The 21451-nt window shown below is 38.9% G+C and overlaps 1 protein-coding gene across 1 annotated transcript; it reads left to right on the top strand.

Annotated features, from left to right (window-relative positions):
* Positions 1–379: 379 nt before the first annotated feature.
* LOC126703542 (L10-interacting MYB domain-containing protein-like) lies at positions 380–3801 on the top strand. The gene is made up of 4 exons (XM_050402502.1): positions 380–527; positions 671–728; positions 3123–3470; positions 3561–3801. The coding sequence occupies exons 3-4, from the start codon at positions 3123–3125 to the stop codon at positions 3663–3665; spliced, it is 453 nt and encodes a 150-aa protein (XP_050258459.1). The 5' UTR covers positions 380–527; positions 671–728; the 3' UTR covers positions 3666–3801.
* Positions 3802–21451: the final 17650 nt, after the last annotated feature.

Below are 21451 nucleotides of genomic sequence, written 5' to 3'. Positions count from 1 at the left end.
ACTTAAATAATATAATTTTAATTAAATTGTAATATCATTAAATCTTATCATTATATCATTAAAAAAATCTTAAGATGTGATTTGAGAAAATATATTTAAACAATTAATAAGAATTAATTTAATAATTAATGAGAGTGTAGCCATGTGTCGCAACTCGCAAGAGATAGCTACTTAGTGCCCGTTTGGTTCAGCATTTGAAGCCCAAAAAGCGCTTTTTCAAAAACGCCAACCCAAAAACAGTGTTTGGTAAGTATAAAACGCAACTTTTTGGTAAAAGTTGCGTTTTATATTTGTGAAGGAATGCGCGTTTGAGTTTATGGAGGTATATCAGTCCATTTTGTTAAAAGCTGGTGCGCATTTAATGTATCCGTTGGGGGTTGAGTTTGCAATTACGTAATTGCCCTTCAATAAAGGGCAAGGTGTCTTCAGTCTTCAGGCACTCATTCCTCTCATCTCATCTCTCTACTCTGCGCAAGCCACAGCTCCACGCCTCTCATCTCTTCTCTCAGTTCTGCCTCTCCTTGCGCGTAAGTCTCTCTTTTCTTTTGTCACCCGTTGAAAATCTTCTTCCTCTTCTTCTTCTTTCTTCGTCTTCTTCAACGGGCCTTCCTCTATAATTTTTATTTTTTATTTTATTTGTCTAATCTGATATGAGAAATACATTTTGAAGGTAGAGATTTGATCAACAAAACACCAAGCAACACCGATTTGCTACCAAAAACCACCAGGTACCAACACTGATTTGAATTTTTTTTTAACCTATCAAATTTTATTTATTTATTTATTTATTTATTTATTATTATTATTATTATTATTTTTTTTTTTTTTCAGATCTTGCATGCTTTGTTCTTGCTAAAGATCTATTTGTTTTCTTGCCGGGTACTGAAAAAAATTTTGTTTTGTACATGCTTCGTAATTTCTTTTTTATTTTGTGGATGCTCTGTCTTAAGTTATGCGATATCTGATTTGGGTATTTTAGAAATATAAAGAATGAGAAAGAAAGAAGAATTTTTAGAAGAAATATAAATATTTTTCATGCTGGTTTTCACAGAAGAATAGAAGAATTTTTCTAGTTGACTTTAACTTGTGTAAGAACCAAGTACGAGACTTCTGGGCCTTAAATTACTTGGGCTCACAATTTATTTGTAGTGGGTTTGAGGATTTCCTACTTTGGGTCGTTCTCGGCAGAGAGACTCAAAGCAACACTCAGTTTATTCTTTCTCAGTTGATGGTTTTCTCTCAATTTTTCTGAACCCCTTCTTCTCCCCAATTTCTTCTATTTATAGCCAAGGTTAGTGGGGAGATTATGATTACAGCCACCGTTAGTGCTACTAAAGGTCCAATATTATCTGGTTAAAGTGGATGTTTAGGTGAGAGGGCGGTGCAGCATTTATGACCTTGGAACTTGGTTCCTGCTTGATGGATTATGTTCGGCAACTCAGTTTCCCGTGCATATCATGAGTTTCCCGTGCATATCATGACTTTCCCGGACACGGCCAATTCGCTTGCCCGGGAAAGTTAAACTGATCGTCTGTTGGAACTCAGACCCCAAAACTTGTTTTCACGTTAAGACAGTTTCAAGAAGGGCGTAGGGTAACTGGACCTTTCCACTGGGCCTGCATCCAAAACCGGTATGGGCCTGGGCCCAGGAGCTGTATGGGCTTGGGCTTAATGCCGGTATGGGCTTTGGGGTCTCGGTGCCGTACAACTTGATTATGACAGAGCTTGTTCAGGTCATACATAACGTTTTCATTCTCATTTCTCACTCATCAATTATGCTCTTTTGTTGTTGTTTCAGCAGAAAATGTTTTCCAAAAAATCAGCCTATTTTTTTTGGGTGTTTGATTGTGACCTTGAAAATAGGCAGAATTTATTTGTCGTGGTTCGTTGAGTATGTGACATTGTGGAATATTGGGCTTGTTTTTTGTTGAATTACGTTTTCCAGTGTACCAAACACCAAAAAAAAATACCATATGATTGTAATGCAGCCCAGATATAGTCACCAATGACTGAATAGTTTACATATGATATAATTTTGCTCTATCACAGATGAAATTTAATTACTGAGATTAAGAAATGAGAAGTGCGTGTGGTACTAATGAGAAGTGCGTGTGTTGCTGCATGGTGAGGTGTTGTAAGGTGTGCGTGGGCTGTTGATGTGGGGTGCGTCTGCTGCTGATGGGGCATGCATGTGCAGGGGTGCGTCAGCAGCCCACGCACACCCCATCAGCACCCCACACATCAGCACCCCACCCAAGTTTTTGTGTTTCAATGTTGATTATTAGTTATTTAATTATCTGGGTTTTTAAGGTTGTGGTAGAAAGTCTTTTGCTTGATATGAATTTTCAAGTTGTAGTTATGTTATGGGGTTATATTTATTTTTATGTTTTCTAGTACTGAGTGGTAGCTTGAGTTTTTTGGGTTGGTTTTTGTGGTTTTTGTTGATTATTAGTTATGTGATTTTCTGGGTTTTGAATGCTTTGGTGTAAGAATTTATTGCTTAGTTTAAGAATTGAGGTTTAAGCTATACAATGTTTTTTTTTTTTTTGGTACTGAATGGTAGATTTTTTTGCAAATTTTATTGTTTATGTGATTTTTTTGGTCTTTATTAATGAGGAGTGGAAGTGTTTTGCTTCATTTAGAATTGGAATTTAATGTAAAGTTGAATCTAGTTGACTCGTAAATTGTTATTTTGGTATTTGTATGATTTGTTCTCAAGGTTAATAACCTTGGATATTGCAGTTGATTTGGATTAAGGTTAATAACCTTGTATGACCATTTATAAAACCATTATAAGACCATCTATGCTTTATGGGATTGAATGTTGAGTTATTAAGAGTAGTCTATTGCAATGAACTTGACTGCTTTTGAGGCCAGTGTCCTCAATTATGGTAGCAATTTTCTGGCTGTGTCTACTGACGTATGAATGTACAAACGGTGCTTTTGTGAGTTGTGACATGATGAGATTCCTCTCTAGCCCTTTCTATTTTAATGCTCAGATTAGGTAGCAATTTTTTTTTTTTTTTGTGTGGCTTTATTAGATCATGTTTGTAACTAGTTCACTAGATTGGAATATTATGAATTCTATTTTTTGCATTTCTTATGGATGCTTAACTCTATAGATGGGTAAAAACACCACTTCCAACTCCGAGGCAAACAAAACAAGAGCAGAATGGGGAGATCCAAGTTGGACAACTACTTTTTGTAACCTTTGTGTGGAAGAGATTGAAGTTGGGAATAAAGGAATCTTTGCTGCCTTAAGTGCCAAAGGTTGGAGCAATTTAGTAATCAAATTTTGTGATAAGACCGGTCTAAACTATGATAAGGAACAATTAAAATGTAGGTGGGATGTATTAAAAGCAGATTGGAGAGTGTGGGAAAAATTGAAGGGTTTTGACACAAATTTAGGTTGGGATGTAGTGAAGGGAACAATTGATGCTAGTGATGATTGGTGGGACATGAAGTTGAAGGTGAGTTGAGTATTTTATTAATATGTAGCTAGTTTGAAATAGTTATGTATATTATTGTAATATGAGTGAAATGACAATTACATTTTGTAGGAAGTACCCAAAGCTTCAAAATTTCGACATAAAGGTCTACAGAATCTACAACAACTTGATAGAATGTTTAGGGATGTTGCAGCAACTGGAGCAGAACTCATGTAGTACAAATTTTTTTTTTTTATATTTTTATGTAGTACAATTTAAACTTGGATTATTGATATGTATTTTATTATCTTTTTACATTTTTATGTAGTACAATTTAAACTTGGATTATTGGTGTATATTTTATCATCTTTTTACATTTTCATTTTATGCTTCATGATGATGAAAATTATTTAGATTTAATTAATATTGATAAGAAGTCATTAATGGTAATAACAAATAATTATGACACTAAAAAAGAAAAATTGTCCAAACTTTATTAAAATAATACCAATAATATATTATTATTATTTTTTAGTAAGTATATGAAGTAATTGATTTAAGTATGAAATAAATTCTCTTATATATACATTGTCATTTTTGGTAATTTATCCCTCAAACTGCAACTTTTATAATTGTTAGCCAAACACTCAGCTTTTTCAAAAAACACTTTTTAACGGCTTTTACCAAACACTCAGCTTTTTAAAACTCCACTTTTTCATTATGCACTTTTTGAAAACTTCTCTTTTTCATCATGCACTTTTACAAAAGGCTGAACTAAACTCACCCTTAATTGGTGCAACTACAAATTCTAAAACCCAATTTATATTTTATAATATATTGTATGATGAATGGTTTAAACTTTTTTTGTTTTTTTTTTTTTTTTTTGAGAAGAGAATGATTTAAATCCTCATATTAGTACACAAAAAAAAAAAAATTGTATACTATAAAAAAGAATTTAACTATTGAAAAGATTAGATTCATACGCATGTGTATATATATAAATTTGGTAAAAATACCTTTTGGTAGCTCTTAATTTGTATTTAGGGATAATTACAGTAAACCCACCTGGGGTTAGGCCCGATTACACTGTGCCTACCCGTGGTTCAAAACTTATCACTTTGCCCACCTGAGGTGCCTTCCGTTAGGGGTCTGTTACCCACCTTTCCGTTTGCTGTTAGAAAAACACATTTTTAAAGAAAAACAAACATAACAAAGATCAAAAAGTAGGGTTTTTATTTCTTAAGAACTTCTATAAGAACAAAACACAAAACACAGGAATAGCACAGATCAAATGCTCAATGAAATCCCTTTTAATCAGAGGATCATGCAGAGGTGGGAATACAGGACAATTCCTTCAATAAAGACTTCATCGAATAGTTCGTAACAATTCAATTACATGCTCCACACTTGGAAAACCCATTGAAATGTGGATTAGGAAGCAATTACAGATCCCAGATCGCGATCTCGCCGGCGCGATCTCGTGAAGGCGAGATCGCGATCAACGTTGTGATCTCGCGAAGGCGAGATCACGATCAATGTCGCGATCTCACCTTCGCGAGATCGCGCCGTCGATCGCGGACACAAGCCACAACCCAAAAAAAATCATCAATGATCGCGATCCCAGATCGCGATCTCGCCAGCGTGATCTCGCGAAGGCGAGATCGCGATCAACGTCGCGATCTCGCGTTCACGAGATCGCGCCGTCGATCGCAATCTCGATCCGGCGCGATCTCACGAACGCGAGATCGCGGTCGTCAGACTGGTTGCAGAGAATGGATTTGGAATGGAGGACAAGGATCAACAGCAAAATATATTTCTGGTAATTTGTTTTCTGGGATTTGGATTTTTTTTTTTTTTTTTTTGGGTTTGGTTTGGTTTGAATAAAAGTTGGAGAGATCTATAAAAAAAACAAAAATAAAAAAACAAATGCTCAATGAAATCACTTTTAATCAGGAATAGCATTTGATCTGTGCTATTCCTGTGTTTTGTGTTTTGTTCTTATAGAAGTTCTTAAGAAATAAAAACCCTATTTTTTGATCTTTGTTATGTTTGTTTTTCTTTAAAAATGTGTTTTTCTAACGGCAAACGGAGAGGTGGGTAATAGATCCCTAACGGAAGGCACCTCAGGTGGGCAAAGTGATAAGTTTTGAACCACGGGTAGGCATAGTGTAATCGGGCCTAACTCCAGGTGGGTTTACTGTAATTATCCCTTGTATTTAATGTCATTTTAGTCTCTTGTGTTTTAAAATTGTCAATTTTTAATTATTACACCTCATCTTTGAGAACGCATCAATATGCTCCTACTATCCAACTATGTTGATTGTTGCCATTAACATCACAATTAAGAAAAAACAAAAGCAAAAAAACAAAACCAGCTGAACCGAAACAAAGAATGTTGCTATCTCCTCCAAATCCACCGATTTCTTCTCCCAGAACACCATAACTCCATCTCCACCAAGCCAATATTGTTTGTTTTTCCCAACTCTACTTGGCAAGGTGTGGATTATATATACGTACAGGTTCAGGTTGCTTGGTTATGGTGAAAAGGCCAAGCCATGCTATAGCCTGATCTCGCCCTAGTTGATGTGTGGGGTGGACTTTGGTTGGATTCAAAATTGTCAAACCAAAAAAAGAAAACTCAGATCCTTTCAGTTTGGAATTTACTGGGGCAGCTAATGTTAACCAAGATAATAATAAATGTTAAATTTTTTTTTAAAGAAATAAATGTTTAGTTAGATTTGGGTTTAATAAGAGTTTGGCTAATCCTTTTATACCTCTAATGTTGGTATGTCATGGCTAAGAGTTTTGTACCTTAATCAACACTTTCATGTGCTTGAGATTTTTAGAATTTATATCTCTCATTCCTTAACTATTGAATTATCGATAATATAAATGTCGATCGGTTTGTACTTTAATGCTAACAAATGATGACAGGTGAAATCATCATCAAGCATTCAACCACAGGCCAGTGGTACAATAATGAAAAATAGAGATTTATAGAGATTATATTTCTCCATCCTTAACTATCGAATTATCAATAATATAAATGTCGATTGGCATGTAATTTAATGCTAACAAATGACATTTGAAATCATTATCAAGCATTCAACCACAGGCCGCCCGTGGTACAATAATGAAAAACACAATTATTTATATAGAAAGCAGATTTCAAAAAACAATCATGAAAAATTGGAAGCATATTTCACTGTTTGGTCAGGAGTAATAAATCTGTGGGGATTTGGAGGAGACATCAACTTATAGGCCAAGTTTTGTTTTTTCATTTTCGTTTCTGTGATGGCCAGGTTTTGTTTCTTCAATTTTGTTTTTGTGATGTGATGTTAGTGGAAAAAAAAAATACAAATAGATGGAAGGGGCATATTAGATGTACTCTAAAAAATTTGGGCCTAAATTGACAATTTCAAAACACAAATTACCAAATGATAGAAATTTGTATTTATTTATTTTGATAATTAAAAATAAGGTACAATTGTTCAGTTAGTCACTTTCTACCCGATGAGATAAAGATAAACCCTGCACTTATACGGCTCTATGGCCCCAGTTTGCTAAGAGTGACTTGAACCCAAGCGTTTATGGTGAGGAAGACAAGAAATATTTTTGCCTATGAAGTTTTATTTACCTAGAGTTATGAGGCCATATGCTCAGCCTCTTGAAAACTCTCTCGTCTCTGATTCACAAACAACTATATATTAAGAAACTGTTCAGGATTTTAATGAGATATTCAAGGCTGGAATTATTATTTCTTAATCTAGTTAAATTTACATTAAATTTTGAGTGACATGATAATCATTATGGGGTTTAGGGGCAAAACGATCTAAGCTTCCAAAAGCACTCCATACCAGACCAAAAAATGTGTAATTAAAGCTTGCATGAAGATTTTGCCCCAAAGGGGCACTTGATGAAGGCAAATATCTGTGAACAGATCATGTCAACCTGAGCTGGGAGTATAATTGTACAACCACTTTAACACAATATAACATGTGTTTCTTCCTCGGATCATAAGCTATCAGAGTTGATCCCCAGCATCTTTTATCTTGCCAGCCATTGAAAAAAGAAACACAACTATGCGTTGTTTATAACATCAGTATTCATCACCATTATCATGAAGCTTTGTCCATACCATCTGTTATTGCTTACAGATTCATCATCCAATTCTATCATGGCTGTAATATCCACCAATTCATTTCAACTTTGTTATGTACATTCATCCGCTAGCTCTAGAGGATAGGATAGGACAGCACATCTACCCAATAATTATGTTGCGTAAACGACTACTTTTTGTTTATTGCGCTGATATAGTAAATGTCTGGTTAAGTGATGCCCTTAATAAATTTCTTAATAAGTCATTTTAGGAATTTTTTTTAGAGGATTTCAATTTACGGCGTTCGTTCTTAATGATAACTTTTTATTATCAAACTAAGATACCGATCGGTTTTTGGTGTAGGCAGGGATTAAACCCCAGATCTTTTATACAATTATCAAAGACTTTACTAGTAGAACTAACTGGAACCCACATTTTAGGAAAATTTTTATACTACTTTTAAGAGAATCATAAAAAACTGTAAAAAAAAAATTACTTTTTCTTCTTATTCCATAAAGAATTTCTAAAAATATTTCTTAAACTAATGTTCTTAGAGTATCCATTAATTTTTTTTTATATGATAATACCATCTTAGATATTTAAAAATTATTTTCTCTCTCTCTCTCTCTTTATATATATATATATATATATATATATATCAGTTCTCATGTTTGTGGAGTCTGACAGCCAACAAGGCATACCCAAAGAAGTAATTATAATAATTTCTAGTTTTAGGCCCCGTTTGTTCAAACATAAAATGCTTTTCTATTGAAGTTCCAACTGAAAACATTTTCTATTCTTTTTTCCACTTTCACCTAAAAAGGAAAAAGAAGAAATAAATAACTAACAAACATAAGAACTGACAAAAATAGCATGTTTCAAAAGTAGTTAGAAATTTTCCTTGATAGAGTTTTTACCTCCCATACTTTCTCATATTGAATGCTTCTTGAGTGAGGAAGGATATCATCATTTTCATTTGTCCACAAAAACAAAGATAAAGATAGACCCAAAACTCTTTCTAAACAAACTAACAAATAAAAAAAAAAAGTTTGTATTTGGATTTGAAGATTTAAAATAAAAGGAGTTTACAAATCATTGTCAAATATAAAATGGTTTGATATGAATTATAAAAACATATGGTGGGCCTAACTTGAAAATTTTGTTATAATAAAAACATTTGTGCCAAGAGCTTTATAGCTCAAATGATATTGTGCGTACCTAAAATATGGCTGTTGGGCTCAACCTCTAATTGGGCTCACAATCTATTTGTATTGTGGGTTTTGGGTTTCCTACTATGGGTGATCATTTACTCGGCAACCTAAATACATCCCTATTTACTTAAACCCTTCTCTTTACCTCATAGAGTCACTCCCTTTCTCTCTTAGAGTGATTGCTCTTTTCTCTCAATGTTCTCTCCAGAATTGCCAAAAAAACCCCCCTCCTTCCTCATTCTCACCTCTTATTTATAGCTCAAGATTAGTGGAGAGGTTATGATATCTCTAGGTTATTAGTGGGCATGGAGGTCCAATTCCATTACTTTTAAGTGGGTGTTTAGTTGGGAGTGGGAGTAGTGGTTTTGGAATTGGTTCCCACCTTAAGAAGGATGTTCGGCAGTAATATTCCTCAGGGCAATACCGGGCAGTTGAGATATAGTATCCCCGAGCAATCACGTTCCCAACTAAGATGTGTTCGTTGGGTAGGTCTCTAGCTATGAACCATGAAGTGTATAGTTCAAGATTGCATGCCCAATGGGCCTTGGGCCAAGCATAGTGGCATGGATCTCGGGCCCATGGCCTTAGCAGGCCTAGGGTCTAGCTTTGGACAAAGGGGTTGGAACCATGGGCCACACTGTAGAGTTGAAGTTCGTGGCCCATATGGGCCTGGGGACCCTTGTGCCATACATTAGCCCCCCCTTGATTTGTGCCCAGCCCTCAGGAACGAATCAAGGACATTAAGAGATAGAACTATCCGAGAAGTTTAACGAATAGATTCTGGACGGTTAAAGACTCATTAATGCGCCCTTAAAAGGTGTGTTGTATCTGATTGTTTGGTTCAACCGTCATCATTGTCTGATGGTTTGTGAACCGAGGTGACGCGCGTGGCAGTTACAATGGGGATTTGTAGAGTTTCAAGTAGACATCTCGTCAGAGCTGGAAGAGCTAGCATCTCCATCCTCACCATCATCATCGTCGTTGAAGTTGTCGTTGTCCTCGAATGCCTCTGGTGCCTCAGGAGAAGGAGAGGAAGACTCCACAAAACCACCAAGGCGAGCCTACCATCTAGCAATACGGCTGACACAGGTGTTCACCTAATACAACTCAGTAGAGAGTGTATCAAGGCGAGCATCCATGCGTTGAAGCTGCGCCATGATAGCATCTAGAGTCACACCTCCTGCTGAAGTAGAGGAAGCAGAGGTGGACGGAGTTGAAGGAGTGGGAGGAGCTGCCATACCAGACTATCTCAATCAAAACTGTGCCTTGCTCCGTTTAACGATAGCGTAGTCAATGGCACGCATAACAGGGAAGTGGTCGAACGAGGGAAAAGGAACATAAAAATGGCATAAAATCTGCGTGATAGCTAAAGGGAAGGTGAGCTTATCACAGGTCGCTGTATCCCTATACACATCTATAATAGAAAGAATAAAATGTGAAGGAAAATTTATAGCGAGATGCTCAAGAAGGGAAAGCAAAAATCGAGCACGAGGCTCTGTGATAGAGTTATAGTGAGAAAGAGGGTGCAAAAAAAAAGTCATCCCCATGTTCATGAATCTAGGACCTTTAGCAAAGGTTGAACATGGTGTAAACTTACGATCACCCCAATCAGAAGGGCGCTCGTAGAAAGCAGAAATCATCTCGTTTTTTGACACAGTTTGCAGATGCTCATAACCGGGGTAGTCAGGATGCTCTACCCTCAAGACACGGAGCACATCGGATACTGAAAATCGAACCGAGGACAGGTTTCTGTCCTTAGAATAGTTTAACATAAGGTTTTTGCTTGTCCGTTGATGACAATCGAACTGGAGACAGGTTTCTGTCCTTAGGATATTTTGGTGCAAGGTTTCCACCTACTCGGTGATGAAAATTGAACCAAGGACAGGTTTCTGTCCTTAGAATAGTTTGCCTTAGCCCTCTTCGTGTATATTGACTGGAGTTAATGAGTTAGCAATGATGGAATTATAAGTACAAATACACCTGCATGGATAAACATCACTTTTGTATTAATTAACAATACACACATAACATTACACTCAATATGTACCCTCGTAAACTGATAATCAGTGGTAGAATTTCTTTAGATTATAGGCATTCAATGGCTGGGGGAGTGGTCTCTTGTCCAAATCCTCCAAATAATACGCCCCTGCACCTGCAATGGCGGTAACTCTGTATAGTCCCTCCAAAGTTGGTACTAACTTCCTGTGTTGATGTCTCGTGTATTCCCCACTACCTTCTGAAGTACCAGATCTCCCTCTCCAAACTCCCTTTTCCTTACATCCCTGTTGTATCTCCGGGCAAGTTTTTGTTAATATTCTGCTAGTCATATAGTCGCTGATTCCTGGCGTTCTTCCAAGAAGTTCAACTGTCTCAGCATTAACTTTGAATTCTCGGCGGGGCTAAATCTTGAAACTCGGGCACTGTATAAGTTCACCTCTGCCGGTATGACTGCTTCCACTCCATATGTTAGGGAGAACAGGGTTTCTCTCGTGGACTTTCTTAGGGTAGTTCAGTATGCCCATAGAACACTGGGTAACTCCTCTGCCCACCTGCCCTTAGCACTTTCTAACCTCTTCTTCAACCCGTTCACAATGGCCTTGTTGGTGGCCTCGACTTGGTCGTTGCTCTGTGGATATGCTAGGGTGGAATACCGATTTGTGATGACAAGGGTGCCACAAAACTCGCGGAAAGCTTCGCTGTCAAACTGTAACCTGTTATCTGACAGTAGGGACTCCGGAACCCCGAATCTCGTCACTATATTCCTCCATACAAACTTCTTAACATCCACATCTCGGATGTTCGCCAACACCTCTGCCTCCGCCCATTTGGTGAAGTAATCCATGGCTACTAGGACGAACCTCCGGTTTCCTATTACCTGAGGGAATGGACCAATGATATCTAGCCTCCACTGTGCAAAGGGCCAGGGGCTATTAATGGGCTTCAAGTTCCTTGCTGATTGGTGGATCATAGGGGTGTGCTTCTGACATTGCTCACATTTCCGTGCATACTCGTTAGCATCATTTTGCATTCGCGGCCACCAAAATTCTTGGGTCATTGCCCGGTAAGTTAACGAACGTCCCCCCACGTGACTGCCGCACACCTCGTCATGTAGCTCGGCTAGGAGTTCCTCAGTCTTGCTAGGGTGCAAGCACTGCAGGTAAGGCCCATCAAAAGATCTTCGATATAGCTTACAATCGGCAGACAACCAATACCGAGTAGCTGTCTAGTGTACTTTTTATGCTTCCTTCTCATTCGCCGGCACTCGATCCTCGGCTAAGAAGCTGATGATCGAGTCTATCCAACACGGCTTAACTGTTGGTGAGACACCTATTCCTGCTCTGATACTTGGTTCTACTACCAGCTCCACTTTTATCAATCGAGGAATTCGCTCGGTTGATGACGACGCCAATGTGGCTAAAGAGTTAGCGTGCTAGTTTTGTCTCCTTGCCATTTGAACCACTTTGATGCTCAGGAAGCGGTCCATAGTTTGCTTCACCAACCATAAGTACTCCATCATTCAGGGATCCTTAGCTTCAAATCTTCCCTGTACTTGATTGATCACCAACCGAGAATCTAAATAGATCTCTACCTCTTTAGCACCCAGATCTGATACAACTCTCAACCCAGCCAGCAAGGCCTCATACTCAGCTTCGTTGTTAGAGGCCCTAAAGCCTTACCTAAAGGAATGTTCTAATTTTATTCCTTTTGGGGTGATGACTACAATCCCAGCCCCGACTTTTAGTGCGTTGGATGCACCGTCCATGAATACCTTCCATGGGATTACCTCTACAGGGCAAACCATCTCCTTCCCCTCTCTCGGGGAAAACTCTACAACGAAATCAGTGAGGACCTAACCCTTCACCGAGCTTCTTAGCCTATACCTAATGTCAAAAGAGCCCAGCCGAGTTCCTCACTTAGCTATTCTTCTCGTGAAGTCAGATCTCTTCAATAACGACTGTAGGGGATACTCGGTTAACATGTAAATGGTGTGGGCTTGAGAGCAGTGGGGTAACTTTTGTGTAGCATGTACTAGTGCTAACACTAACTTCTCTAAAGGAAAATACCTTGTCTCGGCATCAACCAAGGTCTAATTAATGTAGTATACTGGCTATTGCATCCCTCGGTCCCTCAGAAGCATGGCACTCACGGCATGTTCTGACACCGAAAGATACATGAATAAATCTTCCCCTGGTTTTGGAGCTGTCAGCATAGGTGCTCGCACCAAACATTCTTTCAACTCCTTAAAAGCCCTTTCACATTCCTCACTCTACTGGAATTCCTTCCACTTCTTCAAAAGCTGGTAGAATGGACGACAACAGTCGGCGAACTTGGAAATAAACCGATTAAGGGCAGTTAACATGTTGGTCAGTACTTGGACTTCCTTTGGATTGCTTGGTGGTTTAAGACATTTCACTACTTCAATCTGATCAGGGTTGACTTCAATTCCTTGATTAGTGATCAAATACCCTATGAACTTGCCAGACCCCACTCCAAAGGCACATTTATCAGCATTGAGGCATAACTTGTGACGTCGAAGTACTTTGAACACCTCCTTAAGATTGTCAATATGTTATATCTCCCGTTTGCTTTTTACCACCATATTATCATTGTAAACCTCGACCATGCACTCGATCTTATCCCTGAACATTCTCGTCATCATCCATTAATACATGGCCCCAGCATTCTTCAACCCAAATGGCATCACGGTATAATGATAGTTAGCGTCAGATGAAATAAACGCTGTCTTCTCCTGATCCTTGGCAGCTAAATCGATTTGATTGTAACCCTGAAAAACGTCCAGAAAGCTCATCCTCGGGTGTCCATAGGTGGCATCTACCAGCTGATCAATCTTTGGCATAGGAAACGGATCCTTTGGACATGTTCGATTTAGGTCAGTGAAGTCAAAACAAACCCTCCATTTGCCATTCTTCTTTTTTACCACCACGATATTCGCTAGCCACTCTGAAAAAAATATTTTTTTTGTAGCCCTGGCTTCCTTCAGTTTTTTAACCTCTTGCTTGACAGCATCGACGTGCTCCTTAGCCGATCTCCTCGGCTTTTGCTTCTTGGAAGGGTACAAGGGATCCACGTTGAGCTTGTAAATTATGAACCTGAGGTCCACCCCGGGCACCTCATATGGACTCCAAGCGAACACGTCCACATTTTGCACAAGAAATAGCAACATCTCTACCATCTTCTTGTCCTTCACACTCGCTCTAATAAAAAAACACCTGTCATCATCCTGCAATATCTTTACTCTCACCAAATCCTCGGCATAGCTAGCCCCTCGCTCCCTCTTGGGGTCCCTGTAATTGCTACAAGGGAGTCTCCTCGGTTGACTCCTTTTGTTTGATTCCTCGGTCAACTGCGGCTACAAAGCACTACTTAGCCACTTGCTGATTATCCCTTACCACAACAATTCCTTGCTTGGTGCGGAACTTGACCTTTACATGCAGGGTGGACGATACTGCCCCTATTGCGTGAATCCATGGCCTTCCAAGGATTACTGTGTACGGAGAGAAAGAGGCGACCACTATGAATGTTACCATCACCTCCTTACCTTCCATATTCATGGGAAGCGAGATCTGCCTTTTTGGGATCACCATGCAGCCATCAAACCCCATCAGGGGTGTATCATACTTGGTGAGATTTTCATTCTTCAGGCCGAGCCCTTTGAATAGGTCGAGATACATCACCTTGGCACCACTCCCCTGATCTATCAACACTTTCTTGACTATGAAACCATTTATTCGGGCTGTAACCACCAAGGCATTATCATGTGGTTGAATTGTGCCCTTCAGATCGTTATCATCGAAGGCGATTGGCTCTCAAGTGTACTTCAACTTCTTGTCGAAGGGTTGCTCATCCGTGCTGCTCTCCGTTGATACCATAATCGACACCCCTTTCCTCCTGGACACCTAAGAGCCCCTTGGGGCCGCGTGAATGACTTCTATTATTCCCAATGGGGGTGGGAGAGGATTCCCACAGGGCCGAACACCTTGCCCAGCTTCCTGATTCTTGGGATTAACCACAAACTCCTTTAAATACCCTGCCTTTACCAATTTCTCTAGATGATCTTTTAACACTCTGCACTATTCGATGGTGTGCCCCTTATCCATATGGTAAGTATAGTACAGATTATGATTCCTCCTTGAAGGGTCACCCCCTATCTTGTTCAGCCAACGGAAGTACGGCCCATTCTTAATTCGATCCACAATCCAATGCACCGGTTCCTTGAAGGCTACATTCACTTCCCCCACCTATGGCCCCAGCTCTTGAATCCTCAAATCCTTCCAAGGCCTAGACTGTAAACTGATATGCCAAAGATGATTTTATGACCGGAGCCTTGCCTTTACTCTGTAACCGGTCATCCTCTAACCGCTTGTATTCTTCAATACGCCTTATCAACTACCTCATATCCTTGGGAGGCATTCTTGTCAACGAGTCTCGTAATTCAGAATTCTTGGGCAACCCCATCTAGAAAGTGCTCGCCACAATTTTTTCATTACCTCCGCCAATCTCGTTGTACAGCTCCTAATACCAACTAGCGTAACTGCGGAGGGTTTCCCCAGCCCCCATTTTCATTGATAGTAACGCGTCTACGGGCTGCGGAACTAGGTTGTAGGTCATGAATCAGACACCAAACTTTTGAATCAATTTAAAAAAACTGTGAATCGAGCCTTTCCTTAGCCCATTGAACCATCTCAAAGCAGTGGGATTGAAGCTCGAGGGAAACACTTTACACATAAGTGCATCATTATGAGTGTATAAAGACATCATTTGAATATGATGGCTTACATGCTCCATTGGGTCTGTCTTTCCATCGTAAAAATTAAATGACGGATATGTAAATCTGCTCGGCATAGGTGCCCCTTCAATGTTCCTTGAGAACGGTGATCTGGCAGCTCGGCATAATGCATTGCTCATAGTGTCCATGGCCGCATTCTGGGGTCGTCTCTCCTCTGGGGAAATCGAATCTTGGTCTGCATATTCCCATGAGCGATCCTAGTGCTGATGAGACCCGGATTGATGGGACCCTGCTCCACGGTGATCCTCCACACTAACCGACCTTTCTCCTTAGTCCTTGTGGTCTCTTCTCTGACACCTACCTCTTGCTTGCAACTCCAAATCCCCACCAAGCTACAAAGACATTCAAGTTCCTTATTCTTTTGCTCAAGCTCTTCATCCCTTCTGTTGAAGCAATTGCGCCCCGAGGTGCCGGACATTGTCCAGTACGTTTGAAACGACCCTTTGCCAAGGCTGGATTGCCTTTCCTCATCCTCCTTTTCTTCGTGTCTCTTCTGCCTTCTTTCCCGCTAGGTGGATCCTTGAAAAGACCTCCTAAAGCCACTTTCAGCATAACTCCTAATTGACCCCCAGACATTTTCTCGTAATCGCCTTAGTAGAACCACAGTTTTGTAGGAGATTCCCACAGACGCCGCCAATTATGCGTACCCAAAATATGGCTATTGGGCTCAACCTCTAATTGGGCTTACAATCTATTTGTATTGTGGGTTTTGGGTTTCCTGCTATGGGTGATCATTTACTCGGCAACCTAAATACACCCCTATTTACTCAAACCCTTCTCTTTACCTCACAGAGTTGCTCCCTTTCTCTCTCAGAGTGATTGCTCTTTTCTCTCAGTGTTCTCTCCAGAATTGCCAAAAAAACCCCCCTCCTTCCTTATTCTCACCTCTTATTTATAGCTCAAAATTAGTGGAGGGGTTATGATTATTCTAGGTTATTAGTGGGCATGGAGGTCCAATTCTATTACTTTTAAGTGGGTGTTTAGTTGGGAGTGAGAGTAGTGGCTTTGGAACTGGTTCCCACCTTAAGAAGGACATTCGGCAATGATATTCCACAAGGCAATACCGGGCAGCTAAGATATGGTATCCCCGAGCAATCATGTTCCCGGCTAAGATGTGTTGGCCGGGCAGGTCTCTGGCTATGAACCATGAAGTGTATAGTTCAAGATTGCATGCCCAATGGGCCTTGGGCCAAGCATAGTGGCATGGATCCCGAGCCCATGGCCTCAGCAAGCCTAGGGCCCAGCTTCGGACAAAGGGGTTGGAACCATGGGCCATACTGTAGGGTTGAAGTTCATGGCGCAAGTGGGCCTAGGGACCCTTGTGCCGTACAGATACTATTTGGTATTTTTAGTAAAAACATTTGGGGGATCAAATTTATCTTCTCCCAACTATCAAATTATCAGAAAGAAAAAAAAGAAGAGCTACTCCTAATGAATTTGAAATTATGTCTTAGAAGTATTTACTATTTAGGCAATGTGGATTTGAATTTAGGTGTGTAAATCAAAATATCTTGATTGGATAGTTTAAAAGATTAAGGATTTGGATTTATGAAAAATACAAAATAGATTCTAAAATCTGAAGTCATTCGATTTGAAATAAAATCTAAACTCATGGAATTTAAAAAATTGTAGTCATACTCCAAAATTACTAGAAGACTCTAAAACAACTTAAATGACCAAAATATTCTAAAAATTCCAAATGACTAGAATATCCCTAAATGTGTAAAATGATCAACATCCCCAAAATCACAAAAATGACAACTGTACTCTTCAAAGCTCCAAAATGACAAAATACTCCTAAACCTCTAAAATGACTAACATACCCCTTAAAACCAAAAAAAAATGACCAATATATATTTTAAACTCCATTAGAGTATAGGCATTAGATGTGCCAAATTCTAAATTTTTAACATTTTGTCACACCAAACACCAAAAAACCTTACATCAAATGTTCTAAATGCTAAAAAAGTTTAGCATTGATAAATAGTACAATTCCAAATTTATAACTATAGGGGCAAAAATTATAAACTTTTTTCTTCTTTTTTTCTTCTCCTTTTTCTCTCTCCTCTCTCACATATCTTGGTCTCTCTTCAGTATGCTTCTCTCTCTTTCCCAGCCTCTCTCACTCTCACCATCAATTTGTCTCACTCTCACCACGTAGCTTATCTCACCACCTCCCTATGCCACCACCTAACCACGCCGTCCAGATTTCTATCTCTTGTGGTGGGTTTTTTTTTTTTTGGTTGTCGTCGTGGGTTTCAACGGTTAGGTTCAAAGGTGAATGGGTTTTGATGGGTGTGGGTGGGTTCCCATAGGTAGGTTTGGTGGCGAGTGGGTTCCGATGGGTAAATGGGACAATTTTGGGTTAGGTTGCTCCAGTTTTGGATCGATTTTGATGAGTTTTGGGTTGGTTTTTGTGGTGGTTGGCTAGTTATTGCTTGTGGGAGGGTGTTGTTGTTATTTTTTTTTATAAAATTTTTTAATAAAAGGTATGAATTTTTTAAAGCTATTTAAATGGGTGATGTGGTAAAGTAAGAGATGTAATGTAGGGTGTATTGTAACGTGGTGTGTTAAAATAGATAAAGTAACTTTTTGGTGTGTGAAAACAAAATTTTTTAACAAAACTGATTCTAATGCTCTAATAGCCCCAAAATTACAAAACTGATCCTAGTGCTGATGAGACCCGGATTGATGGGACCCTGCTCCACGGTGATCCTCCACACTAACCGACCTTTCTCCTTAGTCCTTGTGGTCTCTTCTCTGACACCTACCTCTTGCTTGCAACTCCAAATCCCCACCAAGCTACAAAGACATTCAAGTTCCTTATTCTTTTGCTCAAGCTCTTCATCCCTTCTGTTGAAGCAATTGCGCCCCGAGGTGCCGGACATTGTCCAGTACGTTTGAAACGACCCTTTGCCAAGGCTGGATTGCCTTTCCTCATCCTCCCTTTCTTCGTGTCTCTTCTGCCTTCTTTCCCGCTAGGTGGATCCTTGAAAAGACCTCCTAAAGCCACTTTCAGCATAACTCCTAATTGACCCCCAGACATTTTCTCGTAATCGCCTTAGTAGAACCACAGTTTTGTAGGAGATTCCCACAGACGCCGCCAATTATGCGTACCCAAAATATGGCTATTGGGCTCAACCTCTAATTGGGCTTACAATCTATTTGTATTGTGGGTTTTGGGTTTCCTACTATGGGTGATCATTTACTCGGCAACCTAAATACACCCCTATTTACTCAAACCCTTCTCTTTACCTCACAGAGTTGCTCCCTTTCTCTCTCAGAGTGATTGCTCTTTTCTCTCAGTGTTCTCTCCAGAATTGCCAAAAAAACCCCCCTCCTTCCTTATTCTCACCTCTTATTTATAGCTCAAAATTAGTGGAGGGGTTATGATTATTCTAGGTTATTAGTGGGCATGGAGGTCCAATTCTATTACTTTTAAGTGGGTGTTTAGTTGGGAGTGAGAGTAGTGGCTTTGGAACTGGTTCCCACCTTAAGAAGGACATTCGGCAATGATATTCCACAAGGCAATACCGGGCAGCTAAGATATGGTATCCCCAAGCAATCATGTTCCCGGCTAAGATGTGTTGGCCGGGCAGGTCTCTGGCTATGAACCATGAAGTGTATAGTTCAAGATTGCATGCCCAATGGGCCTTGGGCCAAGCATAGTGGCATGGATCCCGAGCCCATGGCCTCAGCAAGCCTAGGGCCCAGCTTCGGACAAAGGGGTTGGAACCATGGGCCATACTGTAGGGTTGAAGTTCATGGCGCAAGTGGGCCTAGGGACCCTTGTGCCGTACAGATACTATTTGGTATTTTTAGTAAAAACATTTGGGGGATCAAATTTATCTTCTCCCAACTATCAAATTATCAGAAAGAAAAAAAAGAAGAGCTACTCCTAATGAATTTGAAATTATGTCTTAGAAGTATTTACTATTTAGGCAATGTGGATTTGAATTTAGGTGTGTAAATCAAAATATCTTGATTGGATAGTTTAAAAGATTAAGGATTTGGATTTATGAAAAATACAAAATAGATTCTAAAATCTGAAGTCATTCGATTTGAAATAAAATCTAAACTCATGGAATTTAAAAAATTGTAGTCATACTCCAAAATTACTAGAAGACTCTAAAACAACTTAAATGACCAAAATATTCTAAAAATTCCAAATGACTAGAATATCCCTAAATGTGTAAAATGATCAACATCCCCAAAATCACAAAAATGACCACTGTACTCTTCAAAACTCCAAAATGACAAAATACTCCTAAACCTCTAAAATGACTAACATACCCCTTAAAACCAAAAAAAAATGACCAATATATATTTTAAACTCCATTAGAGTATAGGCATTAGATGTGCCAAATTCTAAATTTTTAACATTTTGTCACACCAAACACCAAAAAACCTTACATCAAATGTTCTAAATGCTAAAAAAGTTTAGCATTGATAAATAGTACAATTCCAAATTTATAACTATAGGGGCAAAAATTATAAACTTTTTTCTTCTTTTTTTCTTCTCCTTTTTCTCTCTCCTCTCTCACATATCTTGGTCTCTCTTCAGTATGCTTCTCTCTCTTTCCCAGCCTCTCTCACTCTCACCATCAATTTGTCTCACTCTCACCACGTAGCTTATCTCACCACCTCCCTATGCCACCACCTAACCATGCCGTCCAGATTTCTATCTCTTGTGGTGGGTTTTTTTTTTTTTTGGTTGTCGTCGTGGGTTTCAACGGTTAGGTTCAAAGGTGAATGGGTTTTGATGGGTGTGGGTGGGTTCCCATAGGTAGGTTTGGTGGCGAGTGGGTTCCGATGGGTAAATGGGACAATTTTGGGTTAGGTTGCTCCAGTTTTGGATCGATTTTGATGAGTTTTGGGTTGGTTTTTGTGGTGGTTGGCTAGTTATTGCTTGTGGGAGGGTGTTGTTGTTATTTTTTTTTATAAAATTTTTTAATAAAAGGTATGAATTTTTTAAAGCTATTTAAATGGGTGATGTGGTAAAGTAAGAGATGTAATGTAGGGTGTATTGTAACGTGGTGTGTTAAAATAAATAAAGTAACTTTTTGGTGTGTGAAAACAAAATTTTTTAACAAAACTGATTCTAATGCTCTAATAGCCCCAAAATTACTAAAATGGTTAAAACACACCCCAATACAAAATGACCAAGGCACCCCAAACCTTTTAAATGACCATCATACCCCTAAAGCCTAAGAAATGACGAAAATATTCCCAATAGCTCCCAAATGACTAGAATGACCGTAATTCTCTAAATGATTGAATTCTCCCAAAAGCTCCAAGTTGACCAAAATATCCCCAAATCTTAATAATGACCTAAAATCTACAAATGCTCTGAAACGATTGAAATATTGCCACCAAAGTTATGAAAATGTCTAAAATACCCCCTAGAAATACCTAAATGAGCAAAATACCTCAAAATCTCGAAAATGACCAACAAACTCTCAAACCTCAAAAATGAAAAAATAACCCCCCAACTCTCCAAAATAACCAACAAACCCCAAAAAAGATAGAAATACCTTCAATTTTGGTATGCTTTTGGGTTAGTAATTAACCTAAAAAAGTTATTTCGAACTTGTATCATATATGTTGTTTCAAAACTTTTAGACTATATGATTTGAATATTAGATAATTTACACAAATAATGTGTTTAGTTTTTTATATTTTAAAAAATGATGGCATATGATATACTTTTTTTAATTTTCCAATAATGTTATATTGTTATTTTGTTTTAGCTAATTTATTTTTGCTAGCATACTTTTACGATGTAATCGTGTTGCTCTAGTATTGACCAGTGTTGTAAAAAAGAAAAAGGAAGTCATTGTTTGGTTAGAAGAATGTCTCTCTTTACTCTTTTACATTGTATAACATGGTTTTGCATAAATAAAGT

Source organism: Quercus robur, chromosome 10 (assembly GCF_932294415.1).
Source record: "Quercus robur chromosome 10, dhQueRobu3.1, whole genome shotgun sequence".
NCBI classification, from domain to species: Eukaryota; Viridiplantae; Streptophyta; class Magnoliopsida; order Fagales; family Fagaceae; genus Quercus; species Quercus robur.
This window is presented reverse-complemented; position numbering and strand designations above follow the sequence as displayed.

Coding starts and splice junctions, on each gene's coding strand:
- LOC126703542 (XM_050402502.1), top strand. CDS start 3,123: ATGGGTAAAAACACCACTTCCAACTCCGAGGCAAACAAAACAAGAGCA. Junction 3,471..3,560: donor GGTGGGACATGAAGTTGAAG/GTGAGTTGAGTA, acceptor TACATTTTGTAG/GAAGTACCCAAAGCTTCAAA.